Source organism: Typopeltis vanoorti, chromosome 6, assembly GCF_054136105.1.
Source record: "Typopeltis vanoorti isolate ZY-2024b chromosome 6, IOZ_Tvanoo_1.0, whole genome shotgun sequence".
In the NCBI taxonomy this organism is placed as follows: Eukaryota; Metazoa; Arthropoda; class Arachnida; order Uropygi; family Thelyphonidae; genus Typopeltis; species Typopeltis vanoorti.
Window position 1 is genome coordinate 128,174,007 of NC_143554.1, and position 20,063 is coordinate 128,194,069.

The following is a 20,063-nucleotide window of genomic DNA, read 5'->3' on the forward strand; positions in this document are numbered from 1 at the left end:
AATATCACCAGAGTTAAATATCGGTACTATCGACATAAGAAACCTGAATGACAAAGAAATGGAGCAAGCTGAGGAATTAGATAAGTACCAGATCGACATAATAGGGGTGATTGAAACAAAAAAGACAAAAAAGTGGTGAGATCTTTCTGAGCAATAAATACAAAATGTTATATTCAGGCAATGACAAGGAAAAGAAGGAGAAGCCATAGTATTCAACACAAAATATGAGGCTAATCTTCTTGAATGGCAGTCAGTCTCAAGTAGAGTAATGTGGGCAAATATGAGAATGGGGAACTGGACAATGAGACTTATTTGTGCCTATGGTCCTACAGAAGATTCTACTAAGGTAGAAGTGGAGGAATTTTTTGAGAAAGCAACTGACACAATGAAAAAGGAAAAGTTGGTCCTTGTTGGGGATCTAAATAGTAGAGTAGGAAATGATTGTGAGACATACAAAAATATTTTGGGAAAATTTGGAGAAAAGTGCAAAGCTAATAATAATGGCAAATACCTGTTGGATTTCTGCTCAGGACATTGACTGGTTATTACTAACACCATGTTCCAACATAAAAATGTGCACAAATTCACATGGAGAGAAGAGGAAAGGAATAAGAAAAGTCTCATTGACTAAGTTATTGTTGATAGTGGTTTTCTCCCTGGTGCAGGACACCAGAGTGTACAGAGGATTTGAAATTGGAAGTGATCACTATTTAGTCTTGAGCAGGATAAAATTGAATTTCATATTGAAAAGAATAACATGTAAGAAAGTTTTAAAGCGAATAAAAGTTGAGCAGCTCTCAGATGTGAACTGTAGACTAAAATACACAAAGATTATTGAAGAAAAAATGAAAGAGTTTGAGAACAGGAACCAAACCTTGGAGATTGAGTGGCAAGCCTTGAAGAAAACTCTGATTGATTCTGCCAGAGAGGCATGCGGTGAGGTTGTGTGCAAAGATAGAAAAATCAGAACTCCATGGTCGACACAGGAAGTTAAAGAGGCAGTGAAGGAAAGCATATCAAAAGTTCCTGGCAAATAAGTCAGCTTGTGCTCTTAGAGAATACAGAGACAAATGTAAGAAAGCTAAGCAGTGTGTAAAACTAGCTAAGCAAAAGTCATGGGAGGACTTTGGCAAGAACATAAAAAATAAATATCAAGAAGATGGTAAAATATTCTGGAGGTTGTTGAAGAATCTTAGAAATGGAGGAAAGAGTGCTGTAAAAGAAGTTAGAGATGATAAAGGTGACATGAAAACAGGAGAAAAAGATATTCTTGAAGTGCGGAGTAATTACTTGGAAAAATTGCTAAATGAAGCAAGCAGTGATAGCACAGTGGTAAAAAACACTCAATAGGTATACAATTGGGAATACATATCCATACTTGAAGTAGAAAAAGCCATCAAAGGCTTGAAATGTGGAAAGGCAGCAGGAGTAGATGATATTCGAGCAGAAATGCTGAAGTATGGTGGTATAAACGTCTTACAGAGGCTGGACTGCATTGTTCAGAAGGCCTGGACAGAGGGACGAATTCCTGATGATTGGAGTAGAGCTCTAATAGTACTCTTATATCAAAAGGGAAATAAAACTGAATGTGAGAATTACAGACGTATTTCCCTACCAAGTATTCCTGGCAAGATTTATGCAAGCATACTTAAGAAATGGTTGAGAAGAATTGTGGAAGAAAAGCTTGGTGACGAACAAGCTGGATTCAGGCCAAATAGAGGCTGGCAGGATCAGATCTTCACTTTATGACAAATAGTTGAGTAAGCATGGGAATATAACAAAGATCTGTATATAAGTTTTGTCGATCTGGAAAAAGCATACGACAAGGTGCTAAGAGAGAAGCTATTCAATACACTACAGTTATATGATGTCAATGGGCCATTATATCAAGCAATACTTAGTCTTTATTTGACTTGCAAGTCAGCAGTTACAATTGAAGGAAGTGCAGGAAGATGGTTTAATGTTAAATCTGGTGTGAGACAAGGATGTACATTATCCCCTCTGTTATTCATTATCTATATGGATCACATTATGAAGGAAAGTGGTATTAAACATGATATCAGAATTGGAGATGTTAATGTCAGCTCTTTGCTTTATGCAGACGATGTTATACTCCTAAATAAATACACTACAAGTTTGCAAGATTCCCTGACTAAATTGAATAACTGTTGTAATAGATATGGCATGAAGGTCAGCAATAAAAAGACAAAGATAATGAAAATAGGTAGAATCGTTGAAAATGTCAACTGTGTTGTGAACGGAGAACCTGTGGAACAAGTAAAACATTTCAGCTACTTAGGCTCGATTTTTAGTGAAGATGGTAAATTAAAAGCTGGTATGGTAGAGGAAGTCAATTGAATAAATTCATATGGAATAACAGAGAAATTAGTCAGAACACTAAATTAGCTGTATACAAGACAGTGTTCAAACCAGTTTTAACTTATGGATCTGAGAGCTGGGTCAGAAGTAAAACACTTGACCAAAGACTAGAGACTGCAGATATGAGAGTCCTGAGAAAGATTAGAGGCGTGAACAGATGGCATCAGTAGCAATATCATATTAAAAACGAGGATATTAGGAAAGAACTAGAGATTGTCAGCATCCAGGAGTGCGTTAGCAGAGCTAATATCAGGTGGTATGGTCACTTAAATAGAATGGGCGAGGAAAGATTAACAAAACGTTCTCTGCCAGGTTGGCAGGAAAACGACCCAGAGGAAGACCAAGATTATAGGTGCATTGATACGGTACAAAGTGCCTTAGACGATAGAAATAGTCTTGACAAGTAACAGACTGATTTGGAGGAAAATTGTAGATAAGAAGTTAGTAGTAATGTAAATTTTTCATTTAGTACTATCATATCCTGTACACCCCTTGAGAGTACATGTCAGGAATTTGATGATGATGATGCATCAGCGATGTCTTTGCCATCTAGCCCAATAATGAATATTCGTTATCTGCCTTTCTAGCAAAAATAAACAATCTATCCTCAAATTAATTTCATGATGGAAAAAGAAAAACTGACTGACTGCTCACCATCTTTCTCAAAATACTGGAATCATAGAAACTAACATCGTGCTTATATTATCCTCTAAACCACAATAGCTATAGCAAGAACTTCTGGACATCAAATGTTATATGCATCTGTAAAACATATTTTTGATTCCAAGCAGCCTATCTTAAACAGCAATGAAACTATATGAAGGATTCCCATTCAATACATTTCTGGCATCTGAGAACTAATCTCAAGAACCCTTAAAAAATATAATGTAGTGGATACAGATTCATTCCTTTCCATAGACTTATCATGGTTCCCATCTACAAAGTTCTATGTGACTGACACCTTTTGTATGTTGGAAAAACCAGACATTCAGTGGAGAAACGATTACAAGAATACCTATCCTACATTGACAATTTAAAAAAATCTGAGAAATTTGTGCTAGCCTTTCAAAACATGGAGTTGATACTGACCAGAATATCCTATGGTCTGAAACATGCTTTCTCCATTGTTGCTGCTACAAGTTCAAAAGTTTATTTAAAGATAGCATTGAAGTCTTGTTCCACTAACTGAACTTGAATTGGAATGACTCCCTCTCCCTATAGAAGATATGGGAGAGTCTTATTCTAATCGCACATCATTAACTCTTTTTTTTTTTTAATACAGTGTTTCCTCTGTTATTCGTTTGCATTGTTCTATGTATAACATCATGTGATTCTTACTATTTTAAATCCATTGTGTATGTTCTACTTTGTATTCAAACTGTTCTGATGTCACAATTGACCTGTAACTTTCAGGTTCAAATATTTGATTATAAAATTTATTATTCACCCATTGCCTTGTGTTATGTTAATTTGTTAAACCTTATGGCCCAAGTATTGCTGAAACACCAGTCGCTTGAGTTAATATCTTTAGGCCACTTTTCACTAACTTACTTTCTGTTGTTTCAAAATTTTATAGAAAGCTTTTGGATTGATTGGAGAATAATTTCTGTAATCTGTCTTATGAAGGAAGTCCTTGAAACTACTTTTTCGGAAGCTTTGGTCAATATCTTTGCAATATTGTCACAGACTGTTTTGTTCATGAAAAAGTTGTACAAGAACTATTTTTTTTATTTATCCTCTACAGATCAGACATTCCTGCAAGCCCAAATTCAAATCTGATAACTCTTGAAGAGTATCGGACATTAAACCTAAGTCTAATATAAAGTTTGTCAACAGTTTTTAAGTCATCCTTCATATGTGCATCTTTCTTTTTGGCTTAATTTGAATCATTCTTTGCTTCTTTAAAGTGATTAACTTTTCAGTTATTCCAAACAACTGAAATAGACTAGGATCTTGATGCTACCTCATATTAAATTAAATTCTTCCAATTTTTAATAGCTCAATATCAAGTTTCCATATACTTTGTTTTAGCATTATGCTTATACATGACATAGTTTGTCAATAAATGCTTTAAATCAGTTGATAACTGCTGTATATTACCAGCATTAGTATCACCAAATGATAGATAGCTCTAATCAGTGATTAGCACAATGCTGTATACTTAATAAAGACAATTTTTTTCATTAATTTGATAACAGCTTTCATAACAGCTACACCATTACATGTGGCATAAACTAACAGATTTTAGTTTCCATCTTACCACTCAACTGAAGATGTTCAAAAAAAGAATCACATATCCTTTTTGCAGCAATATTTTCGAGTTTGACAAGTCCAAAAAAAATTGGCTGAGCTCATTCCAACATTTGGTATACAAGTTTGAATATACATGATTAAAGTGGCTATATTACTCAGTGTAGTCAATTCATCAGTGAGATTTTACTAGTCAACATAATGGTTTTACTAGCCAAACATTTTCTCATGTCATCTAATGTGGTGCTCAATGGCAATAATACAAATGTAGTTGAATGAAGAATACAACCCATGTCAGTCCCATTTAATTCTTGTGGGTCACATTCTCTGATTCAAAATGATGAAAAGTCTGATTTTCTTTTGCCACCTTATATGTAGTATGAAAAATATTTGCTGTTATTAATTTTTCAAGAGAAACTTTTTAAATACAGATTTTCAAGGAACTCTGTCAGTTTCTTCAAGAAGTTCTATAGCAGCCATGTGCTCTGTTTCCTTGTGATTGAAAATTTTCTTTTTGACAGACTGTTGCTGTCTAGTTTTGTCTGGATAGGTAACTTCTTTGTTTGCCCCATCCTTAGAAATCTTTATGCCCATCTTTTATGCTCCTAAAGTTCTATTTTGTTTACCTAATGGACATCCAAATCTCTTATTTTGATAATTTAGCTAGCTATACTTTGCATAAAAATTTATTTTTATCCAGAGTGCAGCAACTTGGCCAGTCATTCCTTGCTGTTAGATGCATATACTATCAGAAACAATGTGTTTTATATATTCTCTGTAATAAACTCTTCAGTAATATTCTCATTTGTTTTTCATTTTTTTAGCATGGAAGGAGCTGGCCTGGTTAGCTGAGTAAATAGCATACCTACTCTCCCTCCAACTGACTGCGGGTTCAAATCCTAACATGTGCTCTGGTGTTTAAGTTTGTCTAATTCTGTATGGAAAGGGCATCTGCATCCCTACCACTTCCTCCAGCAGATTTCATTCCCAAACTGTTATGAGGTATGGGAGTGACCAAAGTGTCCAGTAAGATGTCAGATGTTGGAGTGTGATAAGTTATAAATTTAAGCTAATTAAAGCTGAGTGAGGCAATACAAGGCATATGCAAACAACTTTTATATTCATAGCATTCTTCTTTGTTTATTAGATTATTTTTTCTATCAAGTTTTTAACATTTGTAGTTTCTCTTCATCCTTTGAGGTGAATTCTTAATGTATCTGGTTAAGTGTTATATTCTTCTCATATGCGGTTGTTTATCTCCACAAAAATAATCTTAGCTAAAAATTATACTGGTGTAATCTTAAAGATGTGATTATTATTGTATGTTTATTTAGATATATAAATATTTTACAGTTCACATTATTGGACGTTTCCAAAACAATGTTTTTGAAGATAGAGCTGTTACATTTCCACTTGGTGAAGGTTGCGAGTATGGTATTGTGGAAGGAATTGAAATTGCCCTGAGCCGCTTTAAAAAGAATGAAAAATCACTTTTGATAATAAAGTCAAAATATGCTTATGATACTGAAGGAAATCATAATTTTAATATTCCTCCAAATGCAGATCTTGAGTATGAGGTTACTTTAAAAGGATTTGAGAAGGTAAGCATCCTGTGTTTTTAAACTGAAGTAGAATTCAGAATTTATTTTTAAATCAGTTTAAATATTTGACAGTCATAAAATACTGATACCTTGTGGTTTTAACCTCTTTAGTAGTAATCACAAAACATCCAGTATAAATATATCATCAAAAGAATAGGTTAGATAAGAGAGAAATGTAAAAATAAGACAGTTATCAAAAAAAATTATTTTTAATTTCAAGTATGATTCACACTATTTATAAAATTTTGAAGCATCTAAGTCAAAACCTTAGAGGAAACGATATAAGCAGAAAAGTAAAAGTCTCTAAATTTTTAGAGAGAATTATAGACTGATAATTACTTAAAAAAAAAAAAAAAAAATCTTTTTATGTGAACCCATCCACAAAAGGTTATCAACCTACCTCATGGTAACTACTGAGTGAGCTAAGAGTTAGATAATCTGAAAACCCTGTCCAAGATACCAAACACAACTTTTTTAAGCCATCATAGATCTCTGACAAGTAGAGATGGTCTCATACCATCTGATGAAATTCATCTACCACCAAAAGACATTCACAAACATCCCGTGTCTGTAGGATTCAACCCATGACCTATTGGCTAGAGAGTGGAAATCGCCACTCTCTCAGCCAGTCAAGCCAGCATTATCTGGCAAGCCGATAATAAAAAAAAAAAAAGGTAGTTACAGAAGAATTAGTTTGAAAGAAATAAAAAATTAAAATCACCAGGAGAAAATATTCACATTATACAATTCAAATAAAGTATATTCAAATAGAAATGAAACCTGCCAAAGAATAAGAAAAGTGCAATAGCAATTCATATTTATAAAAGGTAACAAAGATAATGTTAAAAATTATGGAAGCATGAGCATTTTAAATTCCTTTTGTACAATGTTTCTAAAAAATTATTCTGGAATCACAAGGGTTTTTGATGATTAGGATGTTTATGTATTTTAAGGGAGGGGAAAAAAATACATTCAGTGAGGTTAAAAACAATTAAAGTGCCACAAGAAAAACTTTCCAAAATAAGTCTGACCTATGAGATATGAATGAAAGAAACAAAGGATTAGATATGCAATCCTAATGTTCTTTTTGTATGGAATCAGATAACTGCTGATTCTGAAGATAAACTTAAGAAAGATATTCTAAACTCTGAAGTCTTGTCAAATGTCATCTCCTTCCGGGAGGTTGACTACCATGGACTTCCACCATGTACGGTTTTGTGCTTCTCTTGCATTCTTCATAGGACAAAAAGGTCCAGTCCTTAATACTTCCCATCTAATCTGTTCTTTGTCTTCCTCTTCTTCTTTTTTCCTTGTATCATTCCTTCTAGAAGTGTTTTTTGTAGGGATGCCTTAGTATGTGACCAAGGTAGGTGGTTTTCCTTTTCTTAATGGTTTTTAACAGATTCCTATCTTCTCCAATCATCTCTAATATTTCTAAATTATTATAATTACAGCTATTTTGCCTGCTTCAGTTTCTAAATTAGTTTTTTTGGCAGTCCATGGGACTCTAAGAATTCTTCTGAGGATCCACATCTCAAAGGCTTTTAATTTATTTTCACAATATTTTGATATTGTCCAGGTTTCTGTTCCATGTAGCAGTGTTGACCATACATAGCATTTGGACAGCCTAATTCTTGTTTTTGTATGAATTTCCCTTGAGGTCAGAATGTTTTTCATGCTAATGAAGGTTGATCTAGCAATTTCTATTCTTCTTAATATTTCCTTATCACACTTTCCATTCTCTGTAATTAGTTGACTCAAATATATATAACTCTCTACTTGATCTAAAGTATTTCCTGTGATCTTAATATTTATATCAGGTATCTTCCCTTTTTGTCTTGTTACCAGCATGGTTTTGGTTTTTTTGAAGTTGAAATTAAGTCCATATTTTTCACTTAGCTTCAGTGTCTCTTCTAGTAGGTTTTGAAGATCTTTTTTATTTTCAGCTAGCAGTGTACTGTATCATCTGCATATCTTAAGTTGTGTATATTCCAGCCTCCTATGCTGACGCCTTTAAATTCTTCTAATTGCTGGAAGATATTTTCAGTATAGAGGTTAAACAATATAGGAGAAAGAACACAGCCTTGTCTGACACCCTTCTTTATTGGGAATTCCTCTGAGATTTCTCCTGATATTCTCCTGAATTCTGATGCATTTATCAAATGCATCAGAATGAAATTCTGATGCATTTGATTAGTTGTTCATGTTGTATATTGTCAAAGGCCTTTGTGTAGTCAATAAAACATAAGTACACTTCTTTCTGCTTCTCCAGATATCTTTCTATAATAGTTCTAATATTGACGAATCCTTCTCTAGTTCCTTTATTTTCCTGAAAATTTTAATTTCAATTTTAATTTTAATGAAACACAATCTGAAAACCAGATTGTGTTTCATTAATTTCCATTTTGATTTTATGTTTATTTCTTTCTAGGACGATATATAACATAACCTTTGCTATCTGACTGATTGGACTGATTGTTCTGTACTCTTCACATTTGATTGTCTTCGATTTTTTAGGTATTGGTAGGAACATTGAGTGCTTAAAATCTTTTGGCAGGTGTCCAGTTTCATATATTTTGTTACATATGTCAGTCAGTGATCTTATAGCCTTATCATCTAATGCCTTTAGATATTCTGCCATAATTCCATCCATTCCTGGAGCTTTTCCTGGTTTCAGTTTCCTAATGGCATTTGTTACTTCCCAGGTAAGAATAGTAGGCCCCTCCAAATCTTCTTGCATTTGGCTTATCTATTCTATCATGATTGTAGAGTTCCTTTGAATACTCTACCCATCTATCCCTTATTTTGTCTTTCTCCATTAGGATGTTTCCACTGATATCTTCAATGCAATGAAAGCCTACCCTTTTGCAAGATTTGCTAGTTAGCTCCCTAACTTTTTCATGAAGTTCTCTGGCTTTGTGCTTTTTGTCCAGAAGTTCAATTTCCTTGCATTTGTTGTTGAGCCATAGTTCTTTTGCAATCCTACATTCTTTCCCGATCTTCTCGTTTAAGTTCTTGTATTCAGGACGATTTTTGTGTTTCTTTCTTTCCTCCATTTTCAGTATCTTGTGATTCATCCAAAATTTACTCGTCTTCTTCTCAAATTTGGGAATTGTTTGTTTTACTGCCTTTTTTATGCCCTCTTTAAATTTCTGCCATCTGTCCTCAATCTTATCTTTAGGGTTAGGATACTTGGTAGGATCAGGAACATTAACAGCAGGGATTATGCCAGTTCCTTTAAAAATGTATCTTGTATTTCTTGATTTTTAAGGGAGCCGAGATCATATTTTTCTATGTTTATAGGTTTCATTGCTTTCTTTAATTTTATTGCTGTTTTAATGACCACAGGGTTGTGGTCTGATCCAATATCAGACCCTGGATATGTTTTGGCTTGGAAGATGTTATTCTGGAATCTTTTTTTAATCATTATATAGTCAATCTGGTTCCTACAACTGTCTCCGGGACTTTTCCATGTGTAAAGTCTTCTAGGAAGGTGGCTAAATAAAGTATTTGCTATTACCAGATTGTTTTCTTCACAGAACTCTATTAATCTTTCTCCTCTTGGATTTGTATGTCCCAGGCCCTGGTTTCCTATGCAGGAAGAGATCTTTTCTTAGCCTACTTTAGCATTTAGATCTCTCATAACGATAGTTATGTCATTTAATTTAGCATTGTTTAGTGCATTTTGAATGTCTTCATAGAAACATTCTACATCTTCATCTGGGTAATCAGTAGTAGGTGCATATATTTGGACAATAAAAATATTAAAAGGTTGAGCTGCAATTTTTAATGCAATTATCCTGTCACTTATGGGCCAAAATCCAAGTAAGGATTGTGCAATCTTATTTTTTAATACAAACAAAATCAGACACCCTCCCACTGACTGACACATATCTAACCTTTCCTCTTACAATTGTCACATTGCTTTTCAGTCCATTGGAGGGGGTGGGGAGAGACATTTTTCTGCTCAAAACACTATTTTTCACTATTCAACCACTAACCTTATACAGATCCCAAATCTGTTGAACCTTACAATACTGATCTCATGTTTAAGATGATTCAAAAGCTTTAAAAATTCTTGATGTTGTCCAAAAGAAGATAGATAGCGTTGTGTCCCAATTTACGTTTATTATGCTTTCAACTATCCTTACATGTGAAACTACTTGTCTTTATCTAAATCTTACCTATATATAAGATATCACCGAAATACAAATATTCAGGCTTCTTCTCCCCTTAGTGTCCCTAAATATTTATTTTATAATGTGCCTTTCAGGACATTTAGTTTAAGATATAAAATTCAAAAGCAAGGAGCAATTTCCAAAATACGTCTGAGTGCGAATACTATTATGCAGTCGTGACTGTTATCTCGTAACTTAACAAAATCCCCCCCCCGCGTGATTAGGTTCGTACGTTGTTACAAGTGGTGCATTGAGCGGCAATCTCAGACAACTGTATTATTATTGAACAAAAATTTATTGAACTCTTAAACATGGTACAATTCATTCTTTATCAAATAAAACTCAATTCAATACTAAGAATATATAATACAAATTAACATTAGCTAAACACAAGTATTAGGCTAAAATCCTATATGGGAATTGTGATCATACCACCATAACAGATTCTATATAAACAAACATGTATAGTCCTAGAACTAGTTGACCCTTTATCTAACCCCTTACTGGTCTGATCACGCTATAATTCTGTACTTTCTAGGATATATATAATCAGTTACTCTAATTTTCTTACTATGACAATATGGATTAAAATTATCCTATCGCTGAGCTAATACACACTTTTGACCTTTAAAACTCTCTTAAATGAAATACAGTGTACATGCATAAATCTCTAGGTGGCTGAATACTTATTAATTAATAGTGACAAGCTCATTCTAGTCTGAAATGTACTAAAGTCCTAGTATAATTCTCATTAATCCCTTCAACTGTTCTGGTATTGAACTATGATTACAGTTACATATGATTTGAATTGACACGAGATTCTTGCAGTACCTTTTTACTTTGGTCTTCTACACTGGTTTCTACCCTTTTCCGATTGTACCTTCCTAGAATGAACTCTTCTATAACTTATCACTCGTAAGTTCCTTTGGCATTAAGATGGGATTTCACGATCTTTACTTTACGTGCTTCAATTAAGGACATACATAGGATCATCTATTCTATGGCTGTAAAAATCACCATGTGGGCACAGACTCCTGTATAGATTTCTTTCTCTCGTTACTATCACTGGATGATGAAACACACTGACATTTTCTTCTTTCCTTTAACTAAACGGCGTCCCTCATTTCTTACAATAGGAACACGGAACCAAAATCCCACACACTTTTGTTTCCTTATTGTGTCGGACGGAGAAGACTCCTAACCCGTCACTCAGGAAATCTGCGTGAGACCTATACAAAGACTCGTGAAGAAAACTCTGGAAAAAAGCCTCGTGGGGGAGGGGGGTTCCTAACCCTTTTATACGATGACCTTAGCGTCATCTTCTTCAGTTTCTTTTCTTCCTCCCTTTACTGGAGTCGATTTCACTGACCAATTAGAGTGGCGTTTTTCTGCAAAAACATCCTGTGGTCCGTGTGCACGTGACGAAGTCTCAATTCGGGAATTATGCCCTTGAGCTTTGGGTTTTTTTTTTTTTTTTTTTTTTTTTTTTTTTGTGTGTGTGTCTAAGCTGACCTCTATGTCATCTATACTATATTAACCCCTTTTCCAAATCTTTCTAAAAATTAACTCGAATCTTTAATCTCTTATTTCAAGTGTAATAACTAGCCTCTCACATACAAAATCCTATGACTAATCTTCTTTGCTTTACTTAACCTTATTTTATCATATCACAACTGTAATAAATTTCCCCCACCCCTTTTTTTTTTTTTTTATTTAGTTTAACAAACAATTTTAGCTATATTTTTCACTTGGATGCAAGCATAGACTAACAAATCTGTTGAACTGCGTATTGAGGAGCATAAGAGAGACATCTCCTATAAAAGATCACATGCATCTGCGCTATCCAGTCATGTTCTTTTCTCTAATAACCCTCATGACGATCTACAGAATCACTCAGTTTGCTGGGATAAATCCGAAAACATTTTTCGCTGTAGTGATGAGTTTGAAAGAAAAATCGTGGAGTCCAGAGAAATCCTCCTTTATCCTGAACATTTGAACAGCAATTTGAGTTATAACATCCCTGATAGCCATACTGCAGTTGTTCAATACTGCCGCTCACGAGAACCTGCAAGCACGCATACAACAAACAATAGCACGTTAGATAGAACGACTTAAAAATACAACGTTTTTGTGTCAATTATGTATTGTATTTTTTGCCTGTAATTCTCAGTTTTTTGTAACTTCAATTTTTTATTACTGTGTTCTACCTTTAGTGGATACCTGTAAAAGGCTGAAACTAGTTGTATCATTATCATTAAAATTTAATATTTTATCTCGGTTTAAAGTCATTTAAAATTTATTCTCTAAAAAATATATATATATATATTCAATCCTCTGATCAACCCTTCTGAATTATGCATTGTAGTTTGGGAAAAACGTAACCGATATTTCAGCAAGTCACACTGAATATCATCTGAATATCCTCCTTGGAGTTGCCCGTAATAATAATAATCTACTTCAGTCTGTTTCCACATTGCATATTTTGCTGACTCCTCTCCTGAAGTATCGAGATATTCCTGATTGCTTTCTCTCTGTATAGTTTCTGCCACTGTTTAACTATTTGGTTTCTTCTATTTTCAGATTACTTTTTGTAAAATTGAATAGTCACATGTAAGCATTATTGCTCATCCATACAAGAGTTTGATGTAAAAAAATTTGGCTTAATGCTTTATTTGAATTTGGTCCAGTTTGTTTCAGTTTGATTTGTAACAAAACATAAAAATTCCATATTAGGTGGATATAATTTAATTAATGGAATATCAGAAGGTATTGATTTGGTTCAGTTGGTGCATGTTTATTGGCAGAATTTGACAAAAATATTCGGAGCAATATTAATGATACTGGCTGAAAAAAAATTTAGTAAAATTTGATATTTATTCAATATTCAGAAATTTATTGAAATTTGACAAGTCATTTTAGTTTTGGTTTTATTCAGACTGTGTGAAGTGGCAAATCAGGCAAGATAATTAAAAGAAACACACGTATAAACCACAGTGAAAATTATTTAATTGTAAATATTTTAATTGTAAATTTTAATTATGAACGCACCACAGGTTTCGTTATTTAAAAAAGGCAAGATAATGTTTAGAGCATCTAATCTGAATTGAATGAAATGCATAAGAAGATACATTTGCACCCCCCCCCCCCATTTTCCTTTTTTTTTTATAATGCAAATGTACATCTACTTAATAGTTCTTTTCCTTGAATGCAGTCATGAGGAACATAATTCGTATATCTAGTATCTTAATCTGAGCAGTCTGACCTAATATAAAGAACAGAACTGTGTCCATTGTTAATGTAGTCCTCAGTACTATATTGCAAAGATCAGTTTTTTGCTTATTTTAATTGTGTTTCATGGATGAAATAATTTATCATTGGGCCATTTGTTATTTGCTTCAGCAAATTAAATTAAGTTAAATGTGGGTTCAGGTCAGATTGATCAAGAAATTTTTAGGTAGAGAATTCATTGCGTTTTTTGAAATGGCGATGGTAATTCCCCCCCCCCCCCCCTACACACACTCTTATTGGCAGAAATAATGCAGTAATTCTTAGATGGCTTGATGGAATTGAATGAAATTTGGTATTTGTGTCTTGCTTTAGAGGCCTTTGAACAAGCCATCACTTCATTATCTCCTTCCTGTCCTTTATGATTGGATTTGCTGGTCCTATATTTGATTTGTTTTGCTGGTCCTATATTTGATTTGTTTTGCTTGTCCTATATTAATTGAATCAGATAATAATCAGGAATTCGCATAAGATTGATACAATAATATTTCCCATTATGAAAAATGGCTTTAATGAATCCTTTATCAAGAAATCCTTTAACAGCTTTGGGCAGCCAGTCTCTAGAGCTCTTGAAGATGGCACTCATATTCCACTCCTATATATTAAAGGAATTTCTGAATGTCTTGCTAAAGTTCTAAAAACCTCTTAATATTGCTGTATCCTGTTAGGAAGATTTCTACCTTTCTTTCTTAACCTAAGGTTAAGCTTTCTCCACCCAGCTTTCTAGGTATCTACCAGATCCTGTTCCAGTGGTTTGTCTTACTTTGGACATTCTGGCAGATCTGCAGTCATCTGTCATGAGGAACATAAATTGTATATCCAGTATCTTGAATCTGAGCAGTCTGGCCTAGCAGAACATACCATTTCATCTAAACATGGGGGTTCTTGGAAAGAAAACTAAACTCTTCATTAAAGCAAATTCCTTGTAGAGTAGTTATACAAGGAGAGCTGCGAGGCCTTTCTACACCCACCAAATTTAAACAGATCTGATCTTCAGTTATTCCGTTTATGAGAAATATTGTATTAATTTTATGTAAATTCCTGATTATTATCTTATTCTGTTAATTTATTTTCATTTATTTCATTTTAATTTTTTGTAAATGAGGAATTTACTGTCTGTTGTCCTACTTACACTGTAGTGTCACTTTTAAAATTAATTTGTTCATTGCATTTTATTTTGTGTGCCATTGTTAACATATTGAGGATGCCTTTGATGTGATACTTGAATGAAAATTTTACATTGTGGGCATTTTATTCAAATTTTTGTGTTGGAGTATAGTGTTAGTAATGACTATTTTCTTCTTTAGTCTCTTTCCATCCATTGGTGGATATAGGCCTCCCCTTAAACTTTCCAGTTCTGCCTGTGTTTAGTCAATATCTGCCCATCTCATATCAAACTTTATAGTTCATCCCTCCATTTTGTTCATTGGCTTCCATTGCTTCTCTTTCCTTCTCTTGGTATATGCTCAGTGCTTAATTTTGTTCACCTTTTCTCTGCTAACATGGCCAGCCCATTTCTATTTACATGCTTTACAATACTTCAATATTTTCTACTCTGGTCATCTCTCTAATTATAGTATTTCTTAATCTATATCTTTTTGTTAAGCAGAGTATTCTTCTCTCCAAGGCTCTTTGGACCTCACACAACCTGTCTTCTTGTTTTTAGCTGTTGTCCATGTCTGACTTCCATAGCTAAACACTAAAGAAAGAAATCTTTCTTTTTAAGCATACAGGCAAATCTCCCAACAGATAATCTTTATATATCCGAAATGCTTTGTTTCCTTGTGTAATTCTACTTCTTTATATATTTTTTCCTTAAAACTTGACTGAGGTAAATATAGTATTTCACAATTTCGATAGATTTATCTGCTAATTTTAGTTTGATTTAATCTGAATTTATCATCAGTTTTGTGTTATATTATTCCTTGAGCCTCCCCCCCCCCCCACTTTCTCTGTCAAGGTAATTTTAGCATTTCCTGAGCTGCACAGCTTCTTTGTTTTTCACTAAAAATATTGTCATCTGCAAAACATAAGTGATTGAGATTTTTTCCTTTAATGTTAATTCTGTAGTTTTTCCATGAGATATTCTTAGCCTTCTTCTAATGTAGCAGAAAACAATTTGGGGTGATAGGATTTCCTTGGCTTACCCCTCTCTCAATACCAAATTCCTTTCCCCCAATGTTCTAGATTTCTACCGGTTGTTGAGTTTACATATACAGTTAATAATCTTATATACTTTGTTGGGTTGGCTTGGCTTGTTGTTTTAAGCCAGTGCTTCCCAAACTGTGGGCCGCAGATCCCTTGGGGGCCATAGGTTTTGTTGAGGGGGGCGTGAAATAATGAAAACAAATTTAAAATCTTTTAAGACCAAGTAGATTTTTTTTATCTTAAAAGAAACGTATTTAATTTTTATTATTTCCTTTTTTGTTTTGTTATTTTTTATATTTTAATGAAAAAAAAAATCACACATCGGTGCAGGTTCACAAATTTTGCTTCCCGCGTATTTCGCCGCTTAATGAATATTAGTAAATATATGCTTATTCATATAAGTTTCATTTCAAAGCAGAAATCTAAGAATTGCAGTTTCAAATATTTGACCTGAAATTGACTTTTTGTGTAGCAGTATTGAAACACATCCATCACATTAAATTGTTATTAAACTTCTTTTATGTTTTTAATTCTTTCTTTATTACTAATCGTTTTACGTTTCATGTGCTTGTACTGCAAATGTACAATAACAATATATCTATCTATATAAAAATATGAGATAATGTGCATGTAAGATGCTAAAAATGTAATATTTGCATTTGATTTTTGCAATATTCGCTGTGTATGTTTTGTATTGAATATAAATACAATAAATATTATAATAATATATGCCTATATTATGATTTTTTTCGAGGGGTGTGTGAAATATTTTAATTTTTCCAAAGGGGAGGGGGGGGCTGACATCCAGAAGTTTGAGAAGCACTGTTTTAAGCTGTTTATTATTTCTGAGTGATATAGAGAATCAAAGGCTTTTTCAAAATCTACAAAACACTAAATATGCAGGATTCATTTGCTTTTTCTGTTATGTGGTTATTAGTGTGGATATGATTTGTTGTAGAGAATCTTGTTTTGAATGCTGCTTGTTCATATGGATGTACATCATCCAAAAATCTTGCAATTCCATTTAATATATTCAATAATATATTATATTATAAAATATAATATATAAAAAACATAATATAATAAAACTCAATAACAGACAACAATTTTGTTCAATTGTGATAGACTGATTGGCCTGCAGTTATTAGTATCATCTCTGGTGCCCTTTTTTGTAAAGAGATAATCAATGATTTATGCACTGGAATTTTTTTAGTTTTCATATTTCAAGTTAAAATATTGAGCATATCCAATATGACCTTATAAAACTATGAACCTCCTGATTTTGAGTGTTCTACTAATATACCATCTTTTTTGGGACTTTTCTTTGCTGACATAAGAGCTTTCCATATTTCTTCCATTACAATTGGCTATTCTGTATCATTCTTATCTAAATATAGTGGAGAATTTGTAGCTGTTTACTTGCCTATGTGTAGGTCCCTATAAAACTCAATAATAGTTTGTGTCCAGTAATTAATTTCTTACACTGCTGCATAGGTCTCCAACAAGAGTTAGCATTTTTGTTATTTTTGTCTCTTGCTTTAATGACTAGAACAAAATTTGTACCTCTTTGCTAATCTTATTTGGAACCATATGCACAAGTAAGGCTCTTTGTCCATTTCCTAGGATAAGTTTGAAATTTAGCTATGTTACTGTACTTGAAATTGACTCCTGTTTAAGTTCAACTTTGTGTTTAGTGTTGATGCTGTAACATTCCTCCATTCCCTCCCTTGTGCATGTCTAAATCATCTTATGACTTAGAAGGTTCTCACCTGTTGTTTTCTTAAAGTCAGTAATACTAATCGACTTTTCACTCTGTTCTAGTTTTATGCAGAAAAAACAATGACTAGCAGGCATGTTACTTGTTTAAGTCAAATATTGCCAAACTATACTTGTTTGTTCAACATCTAAATAGATGTCACCTGATAACAAGGCACATTGTATGAAGGGATTGGACAATGCCTTAAAAGTGCCAGTTACTTCTGTACATTCCTTATATGCTGTGTTGAAGTTTTAATTTTATTTTTCTTTAATCATTGAAGACCTATCCCTGTGAAAGGGGTATTTGTACCCATTGTGCTAGGCTACCGAAAGAAAGCCATTCTCAGTTCTAATGTAGTCAACAACTAGAAGAACTTTTTCCTTTCTTTGACCAGTTCCCGAGTTAATTGATCTCAAGCATAGGTGAGTGGGTTTTTTCTCCCTGAAACGTTTTTTTTTTTTTTTTTTTTGTCTCACAGAACTACACTGTTTCAGACAAATAATACACCGTGTTAGAGACCATGAAATGGTGATACTCGCACCCCCCTCTCTTTGCTGGATGCCATTTATAATTAGTAATAGTCTTGGGCTAGCTATCTCTGATTGGCTACTATTGAAGATTGAATTGCCCTTGCAGTCTCCAAAAGTTAGGGCTAAAATGGCCTTGCCTACTCCCTGTAAGGGAACAAAAGGTATTAGTGGATTTTTATATATTTATTTTTGCATAACTGAACTTAATGTTAAATTCTCACGAAAGAAATGTTTTGCATTTAGTTCAAATGCATCGATGCTTTTCAGTCAGTATAACAGTACTACAGGCTTCAAATTACATTGTGTTTTTAGTAAAAAAAAACTTAACCACCTACCAGCCTGGATGTGTATATACATCCATAAGTTTACATGGATGCAAAGTGTCCATGGAAGTCATTATTATAACCTTTGGATATTATAGAAAAAAATGAGATGGATACAAAATGTATATTTTGATATATTTGATCCTTGTGGCCAGTCTGTGGTTAATCACTTTTCATGCCACTTATATGCTTATAAAACATGAAGAAAGGATATATATATATATATATATATATATATATATTTTTTTTTTAAGGCAAAAGAAGGATGGGAAATGGATAAGGAGGAAAAACTAGATCAAGCTGATATTGTCAAAAATAAAGGAACAGACTATTTTAAGGTAAGCTTATAAAAAAAATAAAATTTCCTATCTAATATAGTTACTAATTCAGAGAAACAGGAAACTGTACAGTTTTTTTTATAAAATGTGAGATTGTATATGTAATCTATTCTGTTTATTTTATGATTGTAGTAAAAAACAGAATTCTAGATATGAAGTGCATCACGTTCTTTAGTATATCTGTGTGGTCTTCACCATTTACAGAAGTTTAAAAGTTAAGACAGATGCTTCTTGACAGTTACAGCATAAGTCAAAAAACACAAACCACTAATCAGCTTGTGATGCACTGTTTCTACTTCCTTGTGGTGACCTGTTTCTACAGAAACTGGAACTTATTGAAAATCATAGGTGAATGTATATCATCTGTAGTTGGAGGAAACATGACCTTGACCTCTAGATAGCAAATGAATTTTGTAGCCTATTGGAGGTGTGAAGTGGCTTTTCATTATATAGATTTATGTTGTCAACTATTATTTTGAGATAACCTTAATAACTATAACATTATCTTCTACATTTTGACCTTTACATTAAGATTATCTGCAGGAATGTATAGACCATACTACATTAAATAACTACAACTGTTCTGTTTTCAATTACATAATATGAATGTTGATTGGGCGAGGCTACACTTCGCAACCATATGCCTGGGAAAGGAGTGTCCTGGGTTCAATTCCTGTTGCTGACATGAGGAGCTTAGGATCTTTCTCAGACACAGCCAAGTTAGCCGGTCTTGGGCATGGACTGCAGGGTTTTTCTCCCCAGTTATCTGAGATTTTTCATCAGGCAAACTGGCCTTGAGAACTCAACACTTATATTGGATACACCAGGAAGCATAGAGCTAACCACCTTATCCCTGTGAACAGTTGTGGTTAAATGAATGGAAAAGCCCTCGACACTGCAAGGTAAAAGAGGGAAGAAGTAAGTAATGCTGATTAGACATTATGAAAAAACATTAACAAATTCATTACATCATCATCAAATTCCTGACATGTACCCTTAAGTGGTGTACAGGATATTGTGATAGTACTACATAAAAAACTTACATCACTACTAACATCACTACTAAAAGTGTTATTATCAAGACGACAATGCTCCATGCCACAAAGCTGCAGCTGTTATGGAATGGTATGAAGAGATGGGTGTTAAATGACTGCCCTGTTCTGCTTAGAGTCCTGACCTCAACCCCATCGAACACCTGTGGGACGAATTGGAGTGGTGATTGAGGTCCAGAGCAGCACGTCTTCGATCAGTCGCTGAACTCAGTGCTGCTTT

The 20,063-nt window shown here is 33.6% G+C and overlaps 1 protein-coding gene across 1 annotated transcript in view; it reads left to right on the forward strand.

Annotated features, from left to right (window-relative positions):
• The window catches only part of Fkbp59 (FK506-binding protein 59kD), a 63,303-nt gene that overhangs the window by 20,196 nt on the left and 23,044 nt on the right, over positions 1 to 20,063 (forward strand). Inside the window, exons 3-4 of the mRNA XM_090393691.1 lie at positions 5,983 to 6,230; positions 18,708 to 18,791. Coding sequence (XP_090249817.1) covers positions 5,983 to 6,230; positions 18,708 to 18,791 — 332 coding nt within the window. The remainder of the gene's footprint in view (positions 1 to 5,982; positions 6,231 to 18,707; positions 18,792 to 20,063) is intronic.